Source organism: Thermobia domestica, chromosome 14 (assembly GCF_964235325.1).
Source record: "Thermobia domestica chromosome 14, izTheDome1.hap1.1, whole genome shotgun sequence".
Classification (NCBI taxonomy): Eukaryota; Metazoa; Arthropoda; class Insecta; order Zygentoma; family Lepismatidae; genus Thermobia; species Thermobia domestica.
In genome coordinates this window covers 4442008-4463508 of record NC_137467.1, presented here as the reverse complement: position 1 = coordinate 4463508, position 21501 = coordinate 4442008, and the positions used below count along the sequence as shown (strand labels likewise).

The following is a 21501-nucleotide window of genomic DNA, read 5'->3' as shown; positions in this document are numbered from 1 at the left end:
GGCCTTAATGTGATAAACCCAAAGCAGAAGACAGTGGAACAAGCAAGGATGGGAACACTGCTTGGAGATGTTTTGCGGACTCACACTGATCTTCGCAATTAATGGGGATTTCTGAACAACTGATTACACGTTTTTCAGTGATATTATGCGTAATCAATTTTGGACTTGATATTGATCCCAACGCTTTTGACAGTTATGCACTCGAGACAGACAAACTCTTTGTTCATTTTTACAGTTGGTTTTATGTGTCTGCTAGTGTTCATAAAATTCTTGTTCATGGATCGGCTATAGAATGCCATTTTGCCAATAGGTCAGCTTTCTGAAGAGGCACAAGAGGGACTTACGAACATTTCGGAAAGATCACTCACGCAAATTCTCTCGCACTATTAAGAATCAGGATATGTTGCATATGCTTATTACTTCTGACCCCTTTCTTTCGAGTATTAGGCACATGGCTACCGGGAAGGAAAGACGTTGCTTGTGACGTGAAGGACGACTGCTGTTAAAGACGTCGGAGCGTGGAGCATAAGGAGCCAACGCGGCGTCCAGCAAACAAAAGAATGAAGGCATTCCATTTTTATTCAGCGATATTGATAGTGACAGTGATGATTGACTTACAAATGTGGTTTACAAAATGAATTCTCGTTTTTCGTTTATGTGTGTGAGTGTAATGAAGACTTGTATGCATGAATGTAGTGCAGATTTTTATATGTGTGTGTACTGACGTAATGTATACCAATACGCAGTACTTTATCAGTATTTACAAACATTTCCTACAAACTCTCTCCTGCAGATAAATCTAGTGCAACCGAACGATGAACGTGTTCGTTAAATCTTAGTACTATAAATATACAATTTTCACATATTTGAGGCATTAGAAGCATTTTGTACATTATTATAAATGGTTATAGGTTTTCACCAGGTTTTTTGCTCGTTCTGTACCACTGTGCACTGTTAAGATAATGTCTGTAACTGTTCCGATTATGTTGTCATTTTTAAGAGTAGTGCGTCACAGTTTGTTTCACTGTTTGTATCATATCAGTGCTAGGAATGGCCCTCAATGTTGGGACTAATGTGTCATGTATAGGAATATGTGTGTCACTATTAGAAATATGTCTGCCACTTTTAGGTTATATCAATGTCACTGTTAGAGTAAGTATTTCTCCGTTAGGACTATGTGTGTCACTAACAGTAGTATGTATCTCAGGGGTATGTGTGTCATTCATAAAAGTATGCCTGTCACTGCCGGGATTATATTTGTCACATAGAATTATCTTGACACTGTAAGTATATCTGACACTTTTAGGAGTATGTATGTCATTGTTGGGACTATGTCACAAATGAGAATAAGTTTATCACTTTTAGAAGTATGTCTGTCACTGATCGGATTAGATCCGTCACTTTTGAGATATCTGTCACTGCTAGGAGTCTGCGTGTATTTGTTTAGATCGTGTATGTCAATTCCAATCTGGTTTCAACAGTCTACCTTTTTTCATAGAGAATACATAAATAAAGAAATATAGTAATTTATTCCAGTAGAATAATAACTGTCAGCTACTGTATATTAGATTATAACGCCACAGAAATTTGTTTTTCTTTATTCTGCAGAATTAATTATGAGAAACTACTTCCAAAGGTTACGTTATGTTGAACTCGATGTGACCTGTCGATTCATATACGATGTCTTACATTTGAATCATGTTATAATTAAACAAAATGTACGAGGGATGCTCAGAAACTAAGGTTGCAAGGTCGATATTTCTGGAGTTTCATTTGTTATAGATAAATGAGCGGTATGTGGTAATTTTAATACATAGAAGTTGGCAACTGTGCAGAGTTACAGCCACATTTCAGTAGATAAACACAAAGGGTGACTCGTTTGGAAAACCGGTCAATTCCAATCTGGTTTCAACAGTCTACCTTTTTTCATAGAGAATACATAAATAAAGAAATATAGTAATTTATTCCAGTAGAATAATAACTGTCAGCTACTGTATATTAGATTATAACGCCACAGAAATTTGTTTTTCTTTATTCTGCAGAATTAATTATGAGAAACTACTTCCAAAGGTTACGTTATGTTGAACTCGATGTGACCTGTCGATTCATATACGATGTCTTACATTTGAATCATGTTATAATTAAACAAAATGTACGAGGGATGCTCAGAAACTAAGGTTGCAAGGTCGATATTTCTGGAGTTTCATTTGTTATAGATAAATGAGCGGTATGTGGTAATTTTAATACATAGAAGTTGGCAACTGTGCAGAGTTACAGCCACATTTCAGTAGATAAACACAAAGGGTGACTCGTTTGGAAAACCGGTCTCGCGGAGACGTCCGCCCAGTTATTCGATTTCTGTGCGCGAAACATGTAACCGCGGTGTAAATTCGCTCCAGCTAGTAGAGGTTCTCGGAGAAACTTAATGTCTTGTCAGCATGCCGCAGAATAGTGTCGAAACTTTGCGACTGGTAGAGAAAACGTCACTAATGAAGAGTGCCGTGGGCGAGCCACCACAGCATTAATAGATTTGAACACAGCTCGCGTGGAGGACCTGATTTGGGCCTCACTCCCAGCGACTTTCACCTGTTTACGCCCTTGAAGGAGCACTTAGGAGGCCGTCGCTTCGCTTCAGATGAGGAGGTGAAACATTTCGTCAGAACGTGGCTGAACACCAAGGACAGGATTTTTACCAGGAGAGAATCGTCAAACTTACCCCACGATACGACAAGTGCTTCAACCGATATGGGGACTTTGTCGAAAAATCTGTTAGTTGTATTGTTTGTATGAAATTGCATGTTTTGTAATCTTATTTTATGAACACCCTTCGCATACTTATTTTTACAAGACAAAATTAACCATATCTATACCGACATCTTAGTTATCTCATAAATAAAGGAAAATAAATTAATTTGTAAACATAAAAAAATTAATGCTGCACAAGAACGATGCCCAGGGCACAATCACTCAGTGGTAGAGCGCTTAGTTCTGGAGCGCGAGGTCCCTGGTTCGATCCAAGGACAAGCAAGTTTGTGGTGGACAATTCTTCCATCATCATTCACTTGCCTCAGTCAACCGTCTCTCTTAGTCTAAAGGACATAATAATGGAATGTTAAACTGAAAGAAAGAAAGATATACAACAATAATGCCAACCATTAAGATAAAGTGATGCATTGTTTGCACTACGACAGTAAGAAGATTATAGAAAATAGTATGCTTAATGATATGTAGTCTACAATTATAATTAACTCTTAATTTATTTTTAACTAGAAGATTGCCAAAATATGTCATCAATCATGTTCATAGTTCACATCCAGCTGAACAAAATAACATCACTAAGGTAAGGGCTATTGTGGCTCAGTGCACCTTTTGTGCATAGGATCCTTAGTTCAACCCTAGCTCGTGACAAGAGAACTTTGTGGTGGACAAATACCGTGTGCGCAGGTTTTCTCGGGTTTTCGCGTTTCCTTCCACTTTATTCATTTCACAATTACATTCATCTCTCATAATTATTGTCTCCTTTAGCCCTGACTGCATAACCATGGGACGTAAAACTTAAAGATTATTATGATTAAGGCAAGTCTGCATCCACGGGGGGGGGGTCTAGGGGCTCGAGCCTCAATAAATGTTTACTTACTCCCTTTAAACTTTTCACGGTAGGCTTGTAAATGAACTATATTATAATAAAAAACTATAATATGGTTGGTTTGGGCCCCCTACATTTTTGGGCTGGCTACCGGCCTGTATATGTCCAACCGAAGTTTTCGACAAAATCGAAAAAACAACGAATTTTTCTGGCACTGAAAAGTGTTTTGTTCGTTGCAAATAAACGAGAGCTTTTATTTTGTTGACGCAAATTACTATTTATTTAAGCACTGCTTATCAAGCAAAACACAGTGTTAACCAGCAGATCAATTGTTGCTTATCTTCCTTAATCGTGACATATATACTCATTACGCATACTACACTTTTTGTAATATTACATAACTCTCGTTTGGCTGGTTGCAATCCGCTTGGCAGTTGGAATATGTAAACACGGGAGAGATTACTGCAGTGAGACACCTGTCTAGATTTTCTAATATTCCCATCTTAATTAACGTGTAATTGGCAAGAGATGCAAAGAACAAAGGAGGAGATAAATCCTTGCACCTCAACAGCCTGAAAATTAGAAGCAATACATCTTCATTAGCGTTACTCAGAAAATTACTCTCAACTTTAGATAATGCATTCTCAAGTGTATGTTTGTAATACGGAAAGTGTTATTGCTTAATAAAATAACGATTTACGCTTCGCAACTGATAAAATCTTCAATTAACAAGAATGCTATATATTTAAACGAAACCGAGTTAAGTAAAGCAAACGTATTTAAAAATTAGTGGCGTAATTTATACGTTCCAACAACCAACGTTCTCAATCTCAGAGTTCGTGTACATCAAAACAAGATAAATAAACAATTATATACGTGAACACACATACTTTCACCAGAAAACAAAATTAGAGTACAACAGCAAATTCTACAGCAGAAACATTCTTTTGTTTAGAGGAGAGCCTTCTTGTTTACAAATAATGCACTCAAGCGAAAAAGGAGTTAACGATCTGAGAAGGCTCTCAGGTTTCACTGGAATTTCAGAAGCTGAATGTACGAGGGTCGTTCCGAATGTCTTTTACCATGGTCGTTCCGAAGGACAGTCTTTTTTCATGGAAACTAATGGAGATACATAAATAACAACAGCATTGCATAAACAGAGCAATATTTCAGCTACAGACTGTCATTTTCCACATAATTCTCACCATTCGTTAAATTCAACAAAGAAATCAAAAGTAGTACGAGGGTCTTTCCGAAAGTAATGCCTCCTATTTTTTTTCATGAAAACTAATGGAGATACATAAATAACAACAGTACAGCTAAACAGAGCAATATTTCAGCTACAGACTGTCATTTTTCCACATAATTCTCACCATTCGTTAAATTCTACAATGAAACCAAAAGTAGTACGAGGGTCGTTCCGAAAATAATGCCTCCTATTTTGTTCATGGAAACTAATGGAGATACATAAATAACAACAGCACAACTAAACACAGCAATATTTCAGCTACAGACTGTCATTTTTCCACATAATTTCCACCATTCATTACGCACTTTTGCCAACGATGAACCAGACCCTTGTAAAAACCGGAACCAGCTGAGACTAACCACTTCCTTACAGTTTTGACAATAGCTTCCGAATCTTGAAAATGTTCGCCACGTAGTCCATCTTTCAGAGGCACGTGGTCCAGCACTTCACAACAAATTTCCATTCGCCGAGTTTTGTGATCTTATGTAAGCATCCGCGACACACATCTTGCATAGACTTTGTGATAACCAAGATGTTCCAGCATTTTTTCCAAGACATTACAGCCGACATTCAGCTTTGTACACAATTCTTTGGTCGTTTTCCGTCGATCAGCACGGATGAGTTTATCAAGGCGCTCGTCATTGCGAGAGATGACAGCTATGCAGGATCGACCGGGCCGTGGCTTGTCATGAACACTTTTTTCACTACCTTGAAAATGCCGTACCCATCGCCTCATATTGCTCACATCTATTGTATCGTCTCCATAAACCTTTACCAAACGTCGATGGGTTTCAATCGGCGCAATTCCTTCAGCAGTGAGGAATTCAATCATACATCGTTGTTTTATACGCACGTCCATATCAGGCTCTATTTTGGGACACTCCTATGCTGGCGCCAACTACCCCAGAACAACGGGACCAGCTACAAATAAAAGAGCAAGGTTCAAGAATTAGCAGTACACCAACGACATTTGGCACGGAAATACAAAGTTAACACGAAAATAGGAGACATTAATTTTCTTAACGACCCTCGTATTTGTTCCAAATATATGTTTAATGAAACAATAGTCATGTGCCTGAATGAGTTGAGATATTGCTGTGTGTGTTTGACAGACTAATAACTTTTATAGTCTGTTTACACTGATCACGCTACAGAAACGTCCGGATTAGTTCGTTTCATCATAAAATTTAGAAAACGATTACTGTTGTAACCAAATGTGTGTTCAAACTCTTTCTCAGGTAAAATATTATCATTGTATATGATCGTACTAGCTAAGTAGTTAATTCACTAAGAGAGGATGTATATGAAAAATGCAACTTAGTAACGTTCTACCCTTGCACTACCCATTTCCTTCCTCCCTTTGACCTTCTGTTTTTCTTCCGACATTCGTGAAAGCTCGATGTCTTCAGATGTTGGTTAGGTATCCTGCTTCCCCTACAAACAAGTTCGGGGAATCGAGTGGCAGACGGATACAGTGGTAACATTTGCAAATCATTTAGTTAGTGTTATAAACTCAGCAAATAAAGCCTTAGGTTTTGTTATCCGAAACACAATTTTGTTTTTCAGAACTATCAGTAATTATTAAGTTACACGAAACCCTCGTTAGGAACAAACCAGAGTATGCATCGGTAATCTGAAGTCCCCACTTTAAGAGAGACATCCAATCAATTGAGGTAATTCAAAATAAATTTTTGAGGTATTTATATTATAAAACACAGGCTTAACAACTTACCTGTCAGTGTCGCTTTTACGCTCGCTATTCAACGTAAGTTGTTTAAAGGATGAAGGACTGTACATTCCCTTATTATTTAATAAATATGTTGACAAATAGAATTAATAGTTCAACAAATTCCTTTCTACATACTAAGATATCGCTCCAGAAATCAAAATATATTTTATATACCTATGTCGAAAAATTGAATTTATACACGCTCACCTATTATACGATTGCTGAGAATCTGCCTATATAACAAATCAAATGATAGGATAGACCTATTTTCTAGTGGGAAAGTTAAATTTGTTAAATTTCAGTATGAAATACTGAATAATGACTACGTATGATTCATCATTGTTTGATAACTTATTGATATATGTGTATATTATTTTTCTCATGGCTAAATTGTATAGTCTTTCCTTTTTCATTTCTGTCTTTTTCCTTTTCATGTTTTGCTTTCAAGTTCCTTGTAAGATTTATGTTATCTTCAATTATGTATGTCAAGGAGGTATGTTATGGGCGTATGCCTCTGTACTTTCATATAAATAAATAAATAAAAATGTATGAAGGCAACTTCCCAACATTTCATGAAAAGAAAAACGCGAGAAGACTGTATCCTTCAGAAAGAAAATTATGTTATTTTGTGCTAAACATCAAACTCATTTTTAAATTATATAATAATTTGAAAACTGTTATGCTATTCATGGGAAGGCGTTATTCTATTCATTTTACAATTATTTTTTAACTATTACTTATTCTGGACTTGTACTGTTCTTCGAATCTCCAACTAAATTGATTTCATTCACTTCGGACATTGAGGTGTTATAACAAAATGATAATTTTTAGGTGGTTCTTTACGACAACACAACAGTTTTTAGGTAAGTCAGGGACTTTATTCTTCTTCCTTGTGATACCCACGATTCCTTGGGAAAAAGATATTCAGTCATCGAAATGAAATCAATGAAAGAGTGAAAAGTAAAATTGGGAATGAGACTCGATCCTGGGCGTCCTTCATACTGGTGGGCTAACGTCTAACTAACTCTATGGCCTATGGAACCCGGAGGTTCAATGCCTCGTTCACAAAAGCTCTCCACTGACTTCTATCCTTAGCTAACTGCATCCAGTTTCTACTTTGTATTCCAATCTCTGCGAGATCAATCTTAATATTGTCCTCCCATCTGCGCCTAGGTCTTCCTAATGGTCGTTTTCCGATTGGTCTTCCTGTCAAGACTTTGAAAGCGTTTCTACTTTCTTCCATTCTAGCTACATGACCTGCCCACCTAAGCCTCCTAGACTTGACGACATTAACAATGTTGGGTAAACCGTATAAACTATGTAGTTCCTCGTTATGAAGTTTCCGCCATTCCCCATTCCCGTTCCTCTTCGGTACGAATATTCGTCTCAGGATCTTGCTCTCAAATACTTACTAACGTCTACACTATCGAATCTTTTCTCTAATGGTCATGTTTTTTATAGCTGTTTAGGGAGTGCATTACGTAAAATAATAGTTAGCACACTGGCAATATACCCAGGAGAACCGTATATTATCAACCTTCAGAAGTTAGAATGTCTTCTATTCTTCTTTTGTTTTCTATCTAGATAGGAAGCATCTTGAATCTTCTATTAATGACGACGCGTTTAATAAAGGAAACCTTGAAACCAAGTGTTAGAGCTTTGTTCCGCCTACTGCCATGGTATTCATTGTGCACCTGATAGCAATAGTACGTTTAATTAAATTGAAAATTTCCCAACTATTTTATAACAAAATAAAATTAATAACAGAAAGGTGGTTACAGAATATTGCTGTTTTCAAAACTTTATAATTGATTAATAATGTAAATACAGCGTAATTAAACTGAGGAAGAACTAATAAAATAAACAAGTTTTAGTAAATGTAATAACAAAGTTATTAAACCATATGAGGGGACACGTATTTTATTATTTCTAAAGAAGCTGGTTAATCTGTGTTGCTATAATTGCCTTATCGTATTCTCAGTAAAAGGACGAGCAAATGTAACGAACAGCTCTAAACACCTGCGTAATATTTTCTCTACAATGTATTAGAATATGTACAGACTATACGTAACACTAATTAAAAACTTTTGTGGTTCAAATAGTCCTCAGGACGTTGTCACTCTTAATAGAGGTCTAGATCGTTCATCTACATTAATTTGTTTGTACGCCATTCTGGAATGTATAACTGCCACCAGATGTTAAAGGGAAAATTCCGTTTGCACCATACTAAGGTATAAAATTAGTACTTATTCAAAATTCAGGTAAATTTATGTGGATTCATATATACGAGGGGTGTCAATATGTTATCTACCTATACGGGAACCGAGGAGCAGAGGATAATGGCTCCTGACACTCACGCCAAAGCTAGTGTGGTAACCCCGCGCACTGATTTGAGGTCAGTGGCTGTGAGCGGTGTTTGTGTGACGCCGCGAGCAACAGATTTGCAGAAGTTGGAGCACCGTTCGGTGAACAAGTTTCTTACTAAAGAAGAATTGAAGGGACCGAAAGGAGATCCACGAGCGACTGCTGAAAGTGTACCGGGATGCAGCACCGGTGTTTTTCGTTGTCCAACGACGTCCAACAGGCTGTTTCCCAGTAGTTTGCAGGCGACGACAGAAACTATTTTTTTTTCTAGGATTTCTTCGCTGCCCACAAAGTGGCGACACTGTATAGATCTCCATGGAGATTACATCGAAAACCAGTGATGAATAGGTGAGTCTATACAAGTTTGCCACATTCAGAAGATTAAAATACTCAACCCATACATTATATTATCATATACCAATTTATTGGATTTGTGTATTTTGTACCTTTCAACAGCAAGACTATATGGGATCCGAGCAACAAGGCTCCCGTCGTATTCGAACTCAGGTCCAAAAGTCGGAGAAAAATAGAGATACATAGCGATAAGTTGTAGTACGCAGCATCTTCATTTGATTAGTTCACTGTACTTGTAAGGCGAAATTCTCTGTTCAAATCTGATTACAAACAATAATATACTTTTTGCGTTTGTTAGGCCATTCCAAACAGAAACATTTATTCGAAAACAGCATAGAGTATCAAAAACATGTCCATAGGATAACTGTATAAGACATATCTATTGTGTTCACTGTTACTGTAGACATTCTCAGTATGCAAGAACTTGACGTATGCAAGTATGGGCCTGCCAAGTAGGTAACACTGAAAATCTTATCACATTAGTGACAATGCTGTGGAGAGATTTTACATCAGCAAACCGCTTACTGTACCTTGGATACTCGTTAGGGCAGCGATGTTATTCAAATTATTTAACAATCTGTCCTATCATTAGTATAGTACGTTTATTTAGTATTAATGTTATTACTATATGAACTGTAACACTTTTGTTAGAGCAAAGTTTCCGCAGAAAGCCACGAAATTTCCTGATTAGCTGCAAATTTTCCATCAACTAAAAGATATTTTTCTTCTGGCGATTGAAGCATAAAAGCAACGCGTGTCTCAAAACACAAAAAAGCATTAAGAGGCCCAATTTTTGTATCAGTTTGTGTGAATAAAACTCAAGCAAGTTTTGCATTTTTGTCAGAAAACAAAACACATTTTAAAGAAAGAGATTGTCTCTATACATCGGCAGAATCATATTCTAATTGATAAAATGACGTTGATTATAAACATGTCATGCATGATCCACAGCACGTCTTAATTGTTTCTTTGAAAGCTGGAAAGAAATATATTTCAACACTTCCGACAGAAAATTTGTTGTTACAAAGCTGACAACACTGTGTTACAATTCTGACATATTGTTTGCTTGTAGCATTTTTCAAAATCTACTATCTACATTTACAGTATACCTATATCTATATCTATTTATCTATAGATAGATAAACGTAATTGCTTTCGCAAAATTAGTCTTTGACTTGATCATGAACATACAATATCTCCCAAAAAGTTACCGGTCACCCCACAACTTTCCGAATGAAGCAAATCATGACGTACCTAATATCGGGTAGGGCCTCCTTGGGCCTGGATCACAGCATGTATCCTCCCAGGAAGGCTTTCCACCAGGTACTGATAGGTACCAGGAGGGATGGCAGCCCACTCCTTCTGCAAGGCGGTTCCAATTGCGGCAAGTGAATTTGAACGAGTTTGTCTGGACCTTAAACGCCGCTCCAATATATCCACAGATGTTCCACGAAGTGCAAGTCAGGCGGTTGAGCAGGCCACTGGAATCGTTGCACATTGTTCTCGTCATACCATGACATAACATTGGCAGCTAAATGGCAGGATGCATTATCATCCTGATAGTAACATGGGTACAATGCAAGGAATTTCCACAATGTGGGAAGCACTGAATTATCCAAAATGTCCAGATAATTTGCCCTCGCCATGTTACCAGGCACAACAACAAGCGCGCCTAGGCTGAACCAACAAAATGCACTTCCCACACCATTACACCACCAGAACCAAATATCACTTTGGCACAATGCAGTCTAGTAAGAAGCGTTGCCCGGCTTGCCACATCTACACCCGACCATCTGACATGAAACATGTGTAGCATGATACATCACTCCATAATACATGTTTAAATTTGTATAGAGTCCAATTTCGATTAGCTTTACACCATGCAAATCCTCTGGATTTGTTCTTTGGAGTGATGTGTGGCTTGTGGGCAACTGCTCTGTCATGTAAACCAAGTGAATGCAGTTTTGACAGTGTTCGGTGAAAGTAATGTGCTCGATGCAGTGTGGAACTCGTGCTGGATGGCAGATGTAGTTTGACGGCGATTGTTGAACACCACACGTTTCGGCACTCTCCGGTACCTGTACGTGAATTTCTTGGGTCGTTCGGGTTGTTTAGGGACACTGGCTACACCGTGACGTTTCTATTTCAGGATTACATTACCCACTGTTGATTTTGGGTGATGTAATTGGGCACTAATGACACGATTCGGCAAACCTACAATATGACAGCCGATATGACTCCCCTATCAGTCTCACTAAGTTCTTGTCTGTGCGCCATTCTCAGTCAAACTGACTCCTCTCCTGACGCACGATCACTCATAATGCCTTCAACACCGAAACAACAAATGACTGGCGGCGTATAGGCTGCTCTGGATTTCTTACGGCAATCTCCTAGCAGACTGACCAGTGACTTTTTGGTAGATAATATATGCTATAGGAGGTGATTCCTGACGCAAAGATAAAACAAAAAGTGTTGACCAACCTGGGTGCGGAAATCTATCATTTTGGAGTTATAAGCTGCTGGAAAAATGTAAAAAGAAGTGAACTTTAAAGGTCCATAGCTCTAATACTATGAGACCTACCGTAGTTGGGTTAAAACGTCACTTAGGATGTAGTATGTATATCCATGTTTGAGAATCCTGAGGTGCTTCTGCAACAATTCTTGTAGAGGTAATTGGTGAGTACATCAAATTATATACCCGTAGCCAAACTCCTTCTAAAAAATTGTTGCAGAAGTACCACAGGATTCCGAAACGTAGATATTTGGATAGGGCACATATTAGTTCCTTAGTGAAGTCTTGACGCGATTACGGTAAGTCTCATAGTTTTGGAGCTATGAATCTTTAAAGTTCATTTTTTCATGTTTTTCGGCAGCCAAATAACTCCTAAAGGAAGGATTTGTGCACCTAGGTTGGTTTATACTTTTTGTCTTATCTTGGTGTCAGCAATCACGTCCCAAACGTTGTCGGTGTTCTTTTGAAGCACTCTGTATATATTAATAATTACTTCAGCTTTCATTAGTAGAGCTTCTTCGTGGCTAAGCGGTTAGCGTACGCGCCTTTGACGTGGGAGACCCGGGTTCGATTCACTCCGGGAGTTCATGTGGTTCGGATTCTACATTAATCAGTAGGACCCGTCTCATATAGCCTCGCTGCTGAAAGGGACGTTAAACTCAAAATCAACTCAACTGAACTTTCATTAATATAATAAAAAATTTTATTTTAAATTACAATTCTGATAGATATTTCCATTTCTAGAAAAAATATTTTTACAATTGTAAAATATCAGAGGTAATTTCTGTAATGTTTCTTGAAGCAAAATGTGGAGCTAATATAGAAAGTATTGTAAAAATAGCAAATGATTTTAAATCATATAATTGTTTGTTTCTCCTGTGAAGTATGTCACTTTCCCTAACCAAACAACCTGCAGCAGTTTCCATCATGTGAGGATTCCATTCACCTTGATAGTTCTGTTCCATTTTATAAACACCATTATGGAATTTTTCTTTTCGCTCTCGCGGAAAAGTCGAGGTAAAAATGCATAAAGTGAATTTTCACACCAGCTATCCTTGGCTCAAACGGAGGTCTTTTATTAGACCTACTTTTATATGTACAGAAAGTGGCAAATAGTACTTCATGTGGATTCACTAAATGAATATAACTAACATTTTGATGTCTTCGTTGCATGTTTTTCTCGGAGGTCATTCTTTCCTAGTTTATACATTGTTCAGCGTAAGCTCTAAACTCCGATAAACAAAATATTTGTATCCTTCCGCTTGTCACAAATACGATTGGCTAGTGATATATCACTCCCACTACCCACGAGGAGGAGCAAATTATACACGTGCATTTTGACTATACTGTCTAGTGTTGTCCAGATACTTACAGCAGCAGCAGAAAAGAAAAAAAACTCGAAAGGTTAAAAAAAATATATTTGAATTTCGCTCATAAACAATTGTTGCTTAGTGAGTAAAGGTTTGCCTTGTTGGTGTTTCACCACAACACTCGCGGAACCGGGATTCATGCCAGTCATTTTTCAGACTTTAAAAGCAGAACACCCGTCCACAGTTGAGTTGGCGCCATGATTACTGCGCATACTTAGTGTTTCTCGCAGTTCTATTGTTTCATTAGCCACACTCGATTGCAGTATTATTAGATAGTCCGTATCATATTTTTGTCATTTATAATAATATAGCAATTTTATATAAAGCTTCATAGTAAAAGTAATAATGCAATCACATGAACTACTTTGCGGAGGAGTACAAGCGTCAATAGGACAACAGCAAATCAACGAGATTTAGTTTCACTTGGCTTTGTTTATCGCAGTTTAGAGCTTACGCCGAACAATGTATAATGTTATTCAATTGTCCTACTGTAAAACAAACTAAGAAAGCGCACTAGTCTCTAAATTATCCTAGTAGTCTTTTTAATATAGAAATAACTTTCAAATCTCCATAAATTTGCCAGCAATACTGATAGCGAATCAGTAATATTGAATGATAACGTAATGTAATAATGAAACAAATCTATTACACGTTTCCACAATGTCTACCAAATATAACACTGGTATTGACGGTTTAGTGTTCCATTTGTGAAGTAATAGTGGTTTGAGATTAATTTAGAGTAATACATAAAAATCTCCGTTCTTCAGGTGCGTATGAGAAATCTAGTATCTAGATCAAAATTGCCTACATTTATAAAAGTGCAGACGTATTTCTCATTACATAGTAACAACAAACTTGTTCATGAATGTTCTTTAAAATAACATTCTGATCCTGAATTACAGCAAAATAAACTTTTGTCGATTTTGGGTCCGATTCTCGATGGAGTCAGTAGGTTGAAAAGGTATAAAAGTTGTCTCATGCCAGCCATCCTGAGTGAGGTAAGGAAGGCCACTTCTTTCCCCACTTCCCCGGGAAGTATGATCATGTCTCATCTCTCAGACGTGACAGGTTTAAGATTGGTTTAAAAGGACAAGTTTTGCTGATAGATGACATTACAGTCTTCGTATCTCTCTCATGTATTTTTTATCTTTCACGAAAATTCACGATTTCTCTTACAAATTTCAACCTACAGACTTCAAATTTTTAGAAAAGGAACTTTATAATCTATCGAATGCAATAATCCGTGCCAATTTTTATTTAGAATTTTCTTCATTATTGACATGGCTTGATTGTTGAAATGTATATCCAAACCTTGAACAATGGAACTGTTTCAACAATGAAGAAAAAATTAAATAAAAAAATCGGCACGGACTGTTCCCTTTAATAGGTTATGAAGTTCCTTCTCTAAAAATTTGAAGTATCTAAGTTGAAATTTATAAAAGAAATTGTAAATTTTCGTGAAAGGTAAAAAATACATGGGAGAGATACGAAGACTGTAGAGACATCTATCGACAAAACTTATCCCTTTACACTAACCTTAAAAGGCAATATAGACTCCGATGATGCCCAAAATTATAATTCCTAATACTAATCGTAATTGAACTCCCATAGTCTTTACCCAAGCAACTCCTCTTGATATTTACTGAGAATTATATTTCTTAGTAAGTTGCCAAGAATAAAAAAAATAAACAGAAAAAATAATTATATTCATGTTTTGAGTTACTGTTTGGGTGAAAGAACTTGCATGTTCCAAGTAATTATTATCCATGTTCTGCTGGAGAAGTATTTTAACCTGACTAAGTACTAGAAATTAAGTCCAGTTCCACGTTGTATTAATTTTGTACGACATAATATTAGGAAACTCAACATTGGATTTTCTTCTTTACGAATGTCTCCAAATTTCTGTTACGCGGAAATATCAGTCTTCATTGCAAGTCTTTGACGGCACTTAAAAGCATTTGTAAGAATGAAAACCAAACCCAAAAGTACAGGATTTTCACAATAAAATACCGTCTTGGCTAATTCCAGTTGCCCAGGTTCATATACTGTAACAATAGAGAGATAATATTTGCTAATGTACTCTGTTGTATCAGTTTTTGTATAGTTTGAATAACTATACATGAATTAAATATGGCTTTTGTCAATTGCCTATGTGGTAGCGTGTTATAAGCTAGACAAAAGAATACTTTATTGATTTCCTTAAAATTCCTTCTTGTGTAGAGGTATATTTGCTAACATCGTGTGTATATCAAGATATATAAAGGAAAGAAGAGGCAAAAAAATACATTCGATGAGTTTGCTAGGGCGTTTATGTCTTTAAAATATAACTTTATCGTTGTAATATTGTCATACGAATCAGAAAGCAATGTTTCCACCTGGGATTTAATATCTCAAAAGGAAACGGTTTAACTTTTTATCAATATACAGGGTACCCCAAAAGTAATGGCGAAAATTGAAACCAAAACAACCAAATAAGTTTACATGACATATAGTCATGTGGGAGTCCGGAAGTGGGAGCTAAACAGCTTCTAGTATGGGGGGAAAGGAACTTCATACCTGCCCATCAGTAGGAATGAGGTTGAGAAATACATAAAAATAATATCGGTTTGACTATTAAACGCATGTTACATAACTGCGCCAGAGATTCTCCATACGTCATGTAGAGATTCACCTAATGTCTATACGGTACAGTAAAGATGGAAACCATACCAACCAACCAAGAAGGAAGTTGTTATCCATGGCATGATTGCACGCACATGTACAATTGGAGTTAAAGCAAAGATCACTGAACATGGTTACATAATCTCAGGGAGCAATGGAATGTGGTATACCAGATGAAAACTTGCAGAGAGAGGGTAGATATAAGAACCAGTGTAACTAGTCGTTTAATGTAATGAAATAACAGGCACAATACACAACAACTTACTGTACTTTTAACGTGGTATCTAACACTGAGTAGCACTACAAACTACTAGGTCATATGTGCTAATAATAAACTTACCTACAGAAGATGTTCAAAGTGCTGTCCTCCCGCATCTGTGCAACGTGCTAATCGTAGCTGCAGTGAGTTTCGAATGCGCACTTCCGGTGTGTTGCCTAACTGTTCACAAGAATCTTCAATGCGGATGTGTAAGTCGGCAAGTGTATCAATAGAAGAGTTGTAATCAACGTTTTTGAGGTGTCCCCAAACACAAAAATCAAGAGGATTCAAATTCGGTGATTTGGGAGGCCAAGCTGCAGGGCCACAGTGGCCTTTGTAGCTCATATCATTATCCAAGTTGGGAGATGTAAAGTGCTTTTCCCTTCACATTCGAAGCTATCTAGTTCTGCCTCTGTCCAGTTCCGGACCATATGTCATATAAACATTTTTGCTCGTTTTGGTGCCAGGAACCTATGGTTTTATTTTTCGTCATTACTTTTGGGACACCCTGTATATGTTTTCTTCTAAACAAATCATTCGATATTTACAAAAACTTCCTTCAAAGTTTATATCAAAGCTAGAGCTCCTTATGGAATTTAGCATTAAAATTTCATTGAAATGCGTATCTATAGGGGAAAGATTATAATATTTTCCCATAAACCTTAGCTTCTCGTGCTAAAAATAGGCCTTTCAATTAGTCTCATAATAAAAGTTGTTTAGTCATTTTGAAATATACCGTATATTGAATATGTTACATATTGGACTTACCATTCATGTGTAAGCAAATCGTATTCTCCATACAGCTGCCCCATGGTAATTGACTTCGGGTTCAAAACATATGTGTAAACAGTTTCGAAAGGGGTTCCAACGGGAGACGGTTGACCTTTCAGACTTGTCAAGGCGTTTCTGAGTATTTCGTAATTCTGAAACAATATGAAAGCAAATTATAATTAATTAGATACATATCTGTTACGTAGAGCAATTAGGATTACTGGATGTTTATTCTCACAAGTGAATGTGGTGCAGAAAAGCAGACATTACTTATATCCCTGAGGCAGAGTAGCAGACAGAGTAAGCCACTAAGGAAATAGGGCAAACTTAGGGAGAGGGAGAATGGAAACATAACTTTCTCTGTCACTACTAAATTTTCTTCAATTTCATCGTGAATTTCCAACACTTCCGGCTTGAATACATTAACAAAGCTGCAGATAAAAGCTATTCTTGGAGCGCTGAAACCAAATGAAGAAGCCATATCTTGCTATTTCTTACAGTGTCTGCTCAGTGAAATACAATATGGAAACTGCAAATAGTAAATTTCTACCACCTCTGATTTCCGTATACAGATGCAGGTGACTATACAGTCCTTTCTGGAGACCCTGGATCCATACCAAGAAACTACTTGTCGCTATCTATTACCGTATTTGTACTACGGTAAACAATATTGTAAAAGGAAATTGCTAATTTATACAACTTTTGGTTTTGTTAGAGGGTTAACGTTTGAGATTAAATCTATTCTTTGGACACTGAATCGATTAGACAAAGCAGTTTCTTTATCTCTTTTCGTTTTTCCGTTAATATTTGTATGAAGAACATAATTTAAAGATCTATAAGATATAGAGTAATTTCATTAGTAGTAGGTTACTCTCTAAAATACCAATTATAAATTTAAAATATTTAACACAAAATAATGGCAGATCTTCACATTTTTCCTCGAAAATTAATGGACTCACTTCCCAGAAGTTTCCACTTGGGTAAGGAAAATATGTCGGAAAACATGTGTCTCCTAATTAAATACGCCTTGTTTCTCTTTTCAGCTGCATTGGAGGAAGTAGGTTACGTTGTGTTCTTATTGTTCCCGCACGTATAAAAAAAAGTCAGTTTCGTTCCACAGGGTGAAACTATGACAAACATTTGAACTATGCGAATTTAATACTGAATTGGAACTTTTAACCTATAACTTCTAGTTACAATGAAAGGATAAGATCAAAACACAGAACTTATTCCAAGGACGATGAACCAACATTAAAAATTATTCGGTTTTTTCTTACAGCTTTTGTTCTGTGGTAATCTGTATTAATATCGGAAGTAGTCATAGATTTCTACAAGTTCGCGTTTTAGGGGGGAGGTGCGGATTAAGTTACTATATTTTCTTCAGACTGAATCATGTAGTGGAACAAAGATTTTAAACACAATGTCGCTATCTGTTACCGTGTTTGTTCTAAGTCGAACAATGTTGAAACCGAAAATTGGTACTTTATACTACTTCCGATTTGAAAATATTATTGTCGAAGAAAGTGGAACATATCCTTGGGATTATGAATCGATTATAAATAAACGATTCTTGATATCTCTGATCATTATTGCTCTGACACTTGTCGATCAACATAGTTGTTCCATAAGATTTCTAATATTTATGCATATTATAGTTTGGAAGTCAAACTAGGGATAATGTTCTTTCATAAGCCGATAGTTATTTCTTAAAATGCCGATATTACATTTAAGAGTCTTCATCTCGGCGAAATTAAAATACCGCTAATTTTACAGTAATTATGTGATATCTTCAAATAGATAAAAGATAATCGAAATGTGAAACAAGAGCGCCCTAGACAATATTATTTTACATGAGAAACCGTTATCACAACTTACTTATCTGCTTTCGATTTCGAGCCATTTTGAAAATCGGCATTTATTTTCGCGTTTCTAAACAGCTGAAAACGGAAAGTCACTAGGCGATTTGTGATAACGGTATCTCACGCAAAATAATATTGTCTAGGGAGCTCTTGTTCCATATTTCAATTATCTTTTAGCTATTTGAAGATACCACTTAATTACTGTAAAATTAGCGGTATTTTAATTTCGCCGGGATGAAGACTCTTAACGTTTCTTACAGAAAAATAAAGACACTTCTTTCGTTTTTCTTAAAAGTTAATTTGAATAACGTCCCTCAAGTTTCTGTCTGCAAAACATGCATTACTTCCAAATTAAAGACGCAGGTGACTTTATTAATGTCTCACTTCAAGTACATATGCAGAATATAATACGTCGTTACGTCGCGTTGCTATAGTTTCGAAATGCATTAGAAATACAGAGAAAGAAAAAGTGGTTTTACTTTGTCCGAATATAAGGATCTAAAAAGAATAACGAAACAATATTGTCGTTCCTAATTTAATAGAAACGTTCTTTCTTGTTGTTTTCTCTGCTTTGACATTTCGGAAAGCACCTCCAATTAACTCGAGAAGCTTGCAAAATTTCAAAGTGTCACCATTAGAGTTCAGTTTCTTTGAAGCAACAATTCAGAAGGAAAAGATACAGATAATGATACCCTCAAGAGATTGTCTCAAAAATAGCAACTAGAACAAACATATACAGTAGAACAATAAGAATAAAGATATGTTGTTTTTAAAAGAAAAAAAATATCAAGTCAATAAAATAATTTATTTGTGCGTCAGCAAATGGTCACAAAAAAAAAATAGATTAGTTACACCAAATGAAGTATCTTCTCAATTAGAGATCACATTTCATATAGAAAGAATTAGTGAATCACTAGATCTACGCATTTAAAAGCTCATAAATCACAAAAAGCTGAAGCTGAAAAGATCAAATACATACCACTGAAACGTGTTCACAAATGGAAGGAGCTTGACTTGAATGGAGTCATATTTTGTTAAATAATATTGACACTACAAATGGAAGCAGATTTCTACCACTTCTGCTTTTAGTGCAGAGATTACAGTGTTGATAAAAATATATCCTTCGGACATTTAAGGGGTTGTAGAAAAACCGTTTCTCACTATGTATTACCGTTTTAAATCTATAGAGATCAACGCTAAAACCAGAATTGACTAATATCTGCCATTTGAGGTTTAAATATACTCAATTAATAAATGAATGATTATTGTTTAACCCCTTGCGTTCCAGGTGTCAATTTTCTACATACGTGCTGTAATACCAGGTTTACATTTACTGTTAAAATACTGTCTAGACCAGGGGCGTCGGAACAAGGGGGGCAAGGGAGGCAGCTGCCCCTCTGAAATTTTCATAGAGGGCAAGGTACTCGTTTTGCACCTTCACTTTCAGACTGTAAAAACATCACAGAAGAGTGATTATGTGAACCAAGTTTTGTTTCTTTATAGCAATGTAAAAAAAATCTCCATTTCAGATTCATTTTTCTCCTTGAGATATGAGACCGCGTGCCTTTTCTGACCCTATGTTAGAGACAAAGAATTAGGAAGAAGAATTGAAAATTTACTTTATTTCCATTGCTGTACGTTCTCGAAACACTGTAAATTCTTGAAGAATTGTTCGAGAATCGTAGGTTATCGTTTTGCTTTCCAATATGAAATGGATCGTTTAGCCAGATTTTAAAGTTCTAAAAAGATAATAGTTTAAATGCGTACAGGACATTTAAATATATTTTCTATAAATTTAAATTATTCTTACAATATGCAGAGTGCAGTAAGTTTTATAGTGATGAAATATGTATCCCTTGTGGGCACTAATGAATGACTGAATGACAGTATTTAGGACGTTCTTGCTTGAAGAAGGGACAAACCGGGGACAAGTTCACAAACGTCAGCAAGGACATTTCCGACAAATATGTATGCGAAGGTGGGTCCTAGGGGTCAAGATCTACCCCGAAATCCCGACTTTTCTGTATATTTAATTAATATAATCTATCCTCGTGTTGGATTTTGACCGTCAAAAAGATTTGGATCCCTTCCGAAATAAATTCCTGTTGGTGCCTAATTTCCGAAAAGAATTTAGAGAGAAAAAAAGCATGATTTCGTGACAGGGGGTGGGCGGTATTCCGCGTGTTCCAAGTTCCGTTCTTCTGAGGAAACATTTACTGTCAACATTATGTGAACATCGTAATATTGGTAATGATCTTTCCTGAATAATTATTAAACATTTTTGTATTTAAAGTGCAAGCATTCTTACTTTTAAAACTTAGGCCTATGATATTTTACTTTTGGACAAAGAAAGAGTAAAATAAAAATACAGAACTGGATGTAATGAGTACAGAAATACAGAAATACAGAAAAATGAGTAACCTATATTCATTCTTAGAAAGTAGCAAAAGTCTATTGTAGCGTTTGTGCAAAGGATTGTATTTAAGCAGTATATCTCTATGACCTAATTCTGTATGAGTAGACACACGATTTTGTGGTAAATAAGAATTCGTAATTTCGTTATAAAAATATGCGTAAAACGGGATAAAATCGATGAATAAAAATTCAATATAAGAACACTATTTTCCTTGGCAATTACAATTAGTTACCTTTTATTTCACATTAATTTACACTTATCAATCACCATGATATGAGCTTATGCAGGACTATACCTATATCAAACAATATTTGAGTTTTTAAAAAAATAACATTAACAAGGGAACATCTTATATTGATAGTAGCATTGCC

The 21501-nt window shown here is 36.2% G+C and overlaps 1 protein-coding gene across 1 annotated transcript in view; it reads right to left on the bottom strand.

The window, feature by feature from the left end:
- The window catches only part of LOC145670651 (dynein axonemal heavy chain 1-like), a gene marked incomplete at its 3' end in the record, with an annotated part of 1762390 nt that overhangs the window by 1050373 nt on the left and 690516 nt on the right, over positions 1-21501 (bottom strand). Inside the window, 1 exon segment of the mRNA XM_081739441.1 lies at positions 16853-17007. Within this exon segment, the coding sequence (XP_081595567.1) occupies positions 16853-17007 (155 nt within the window).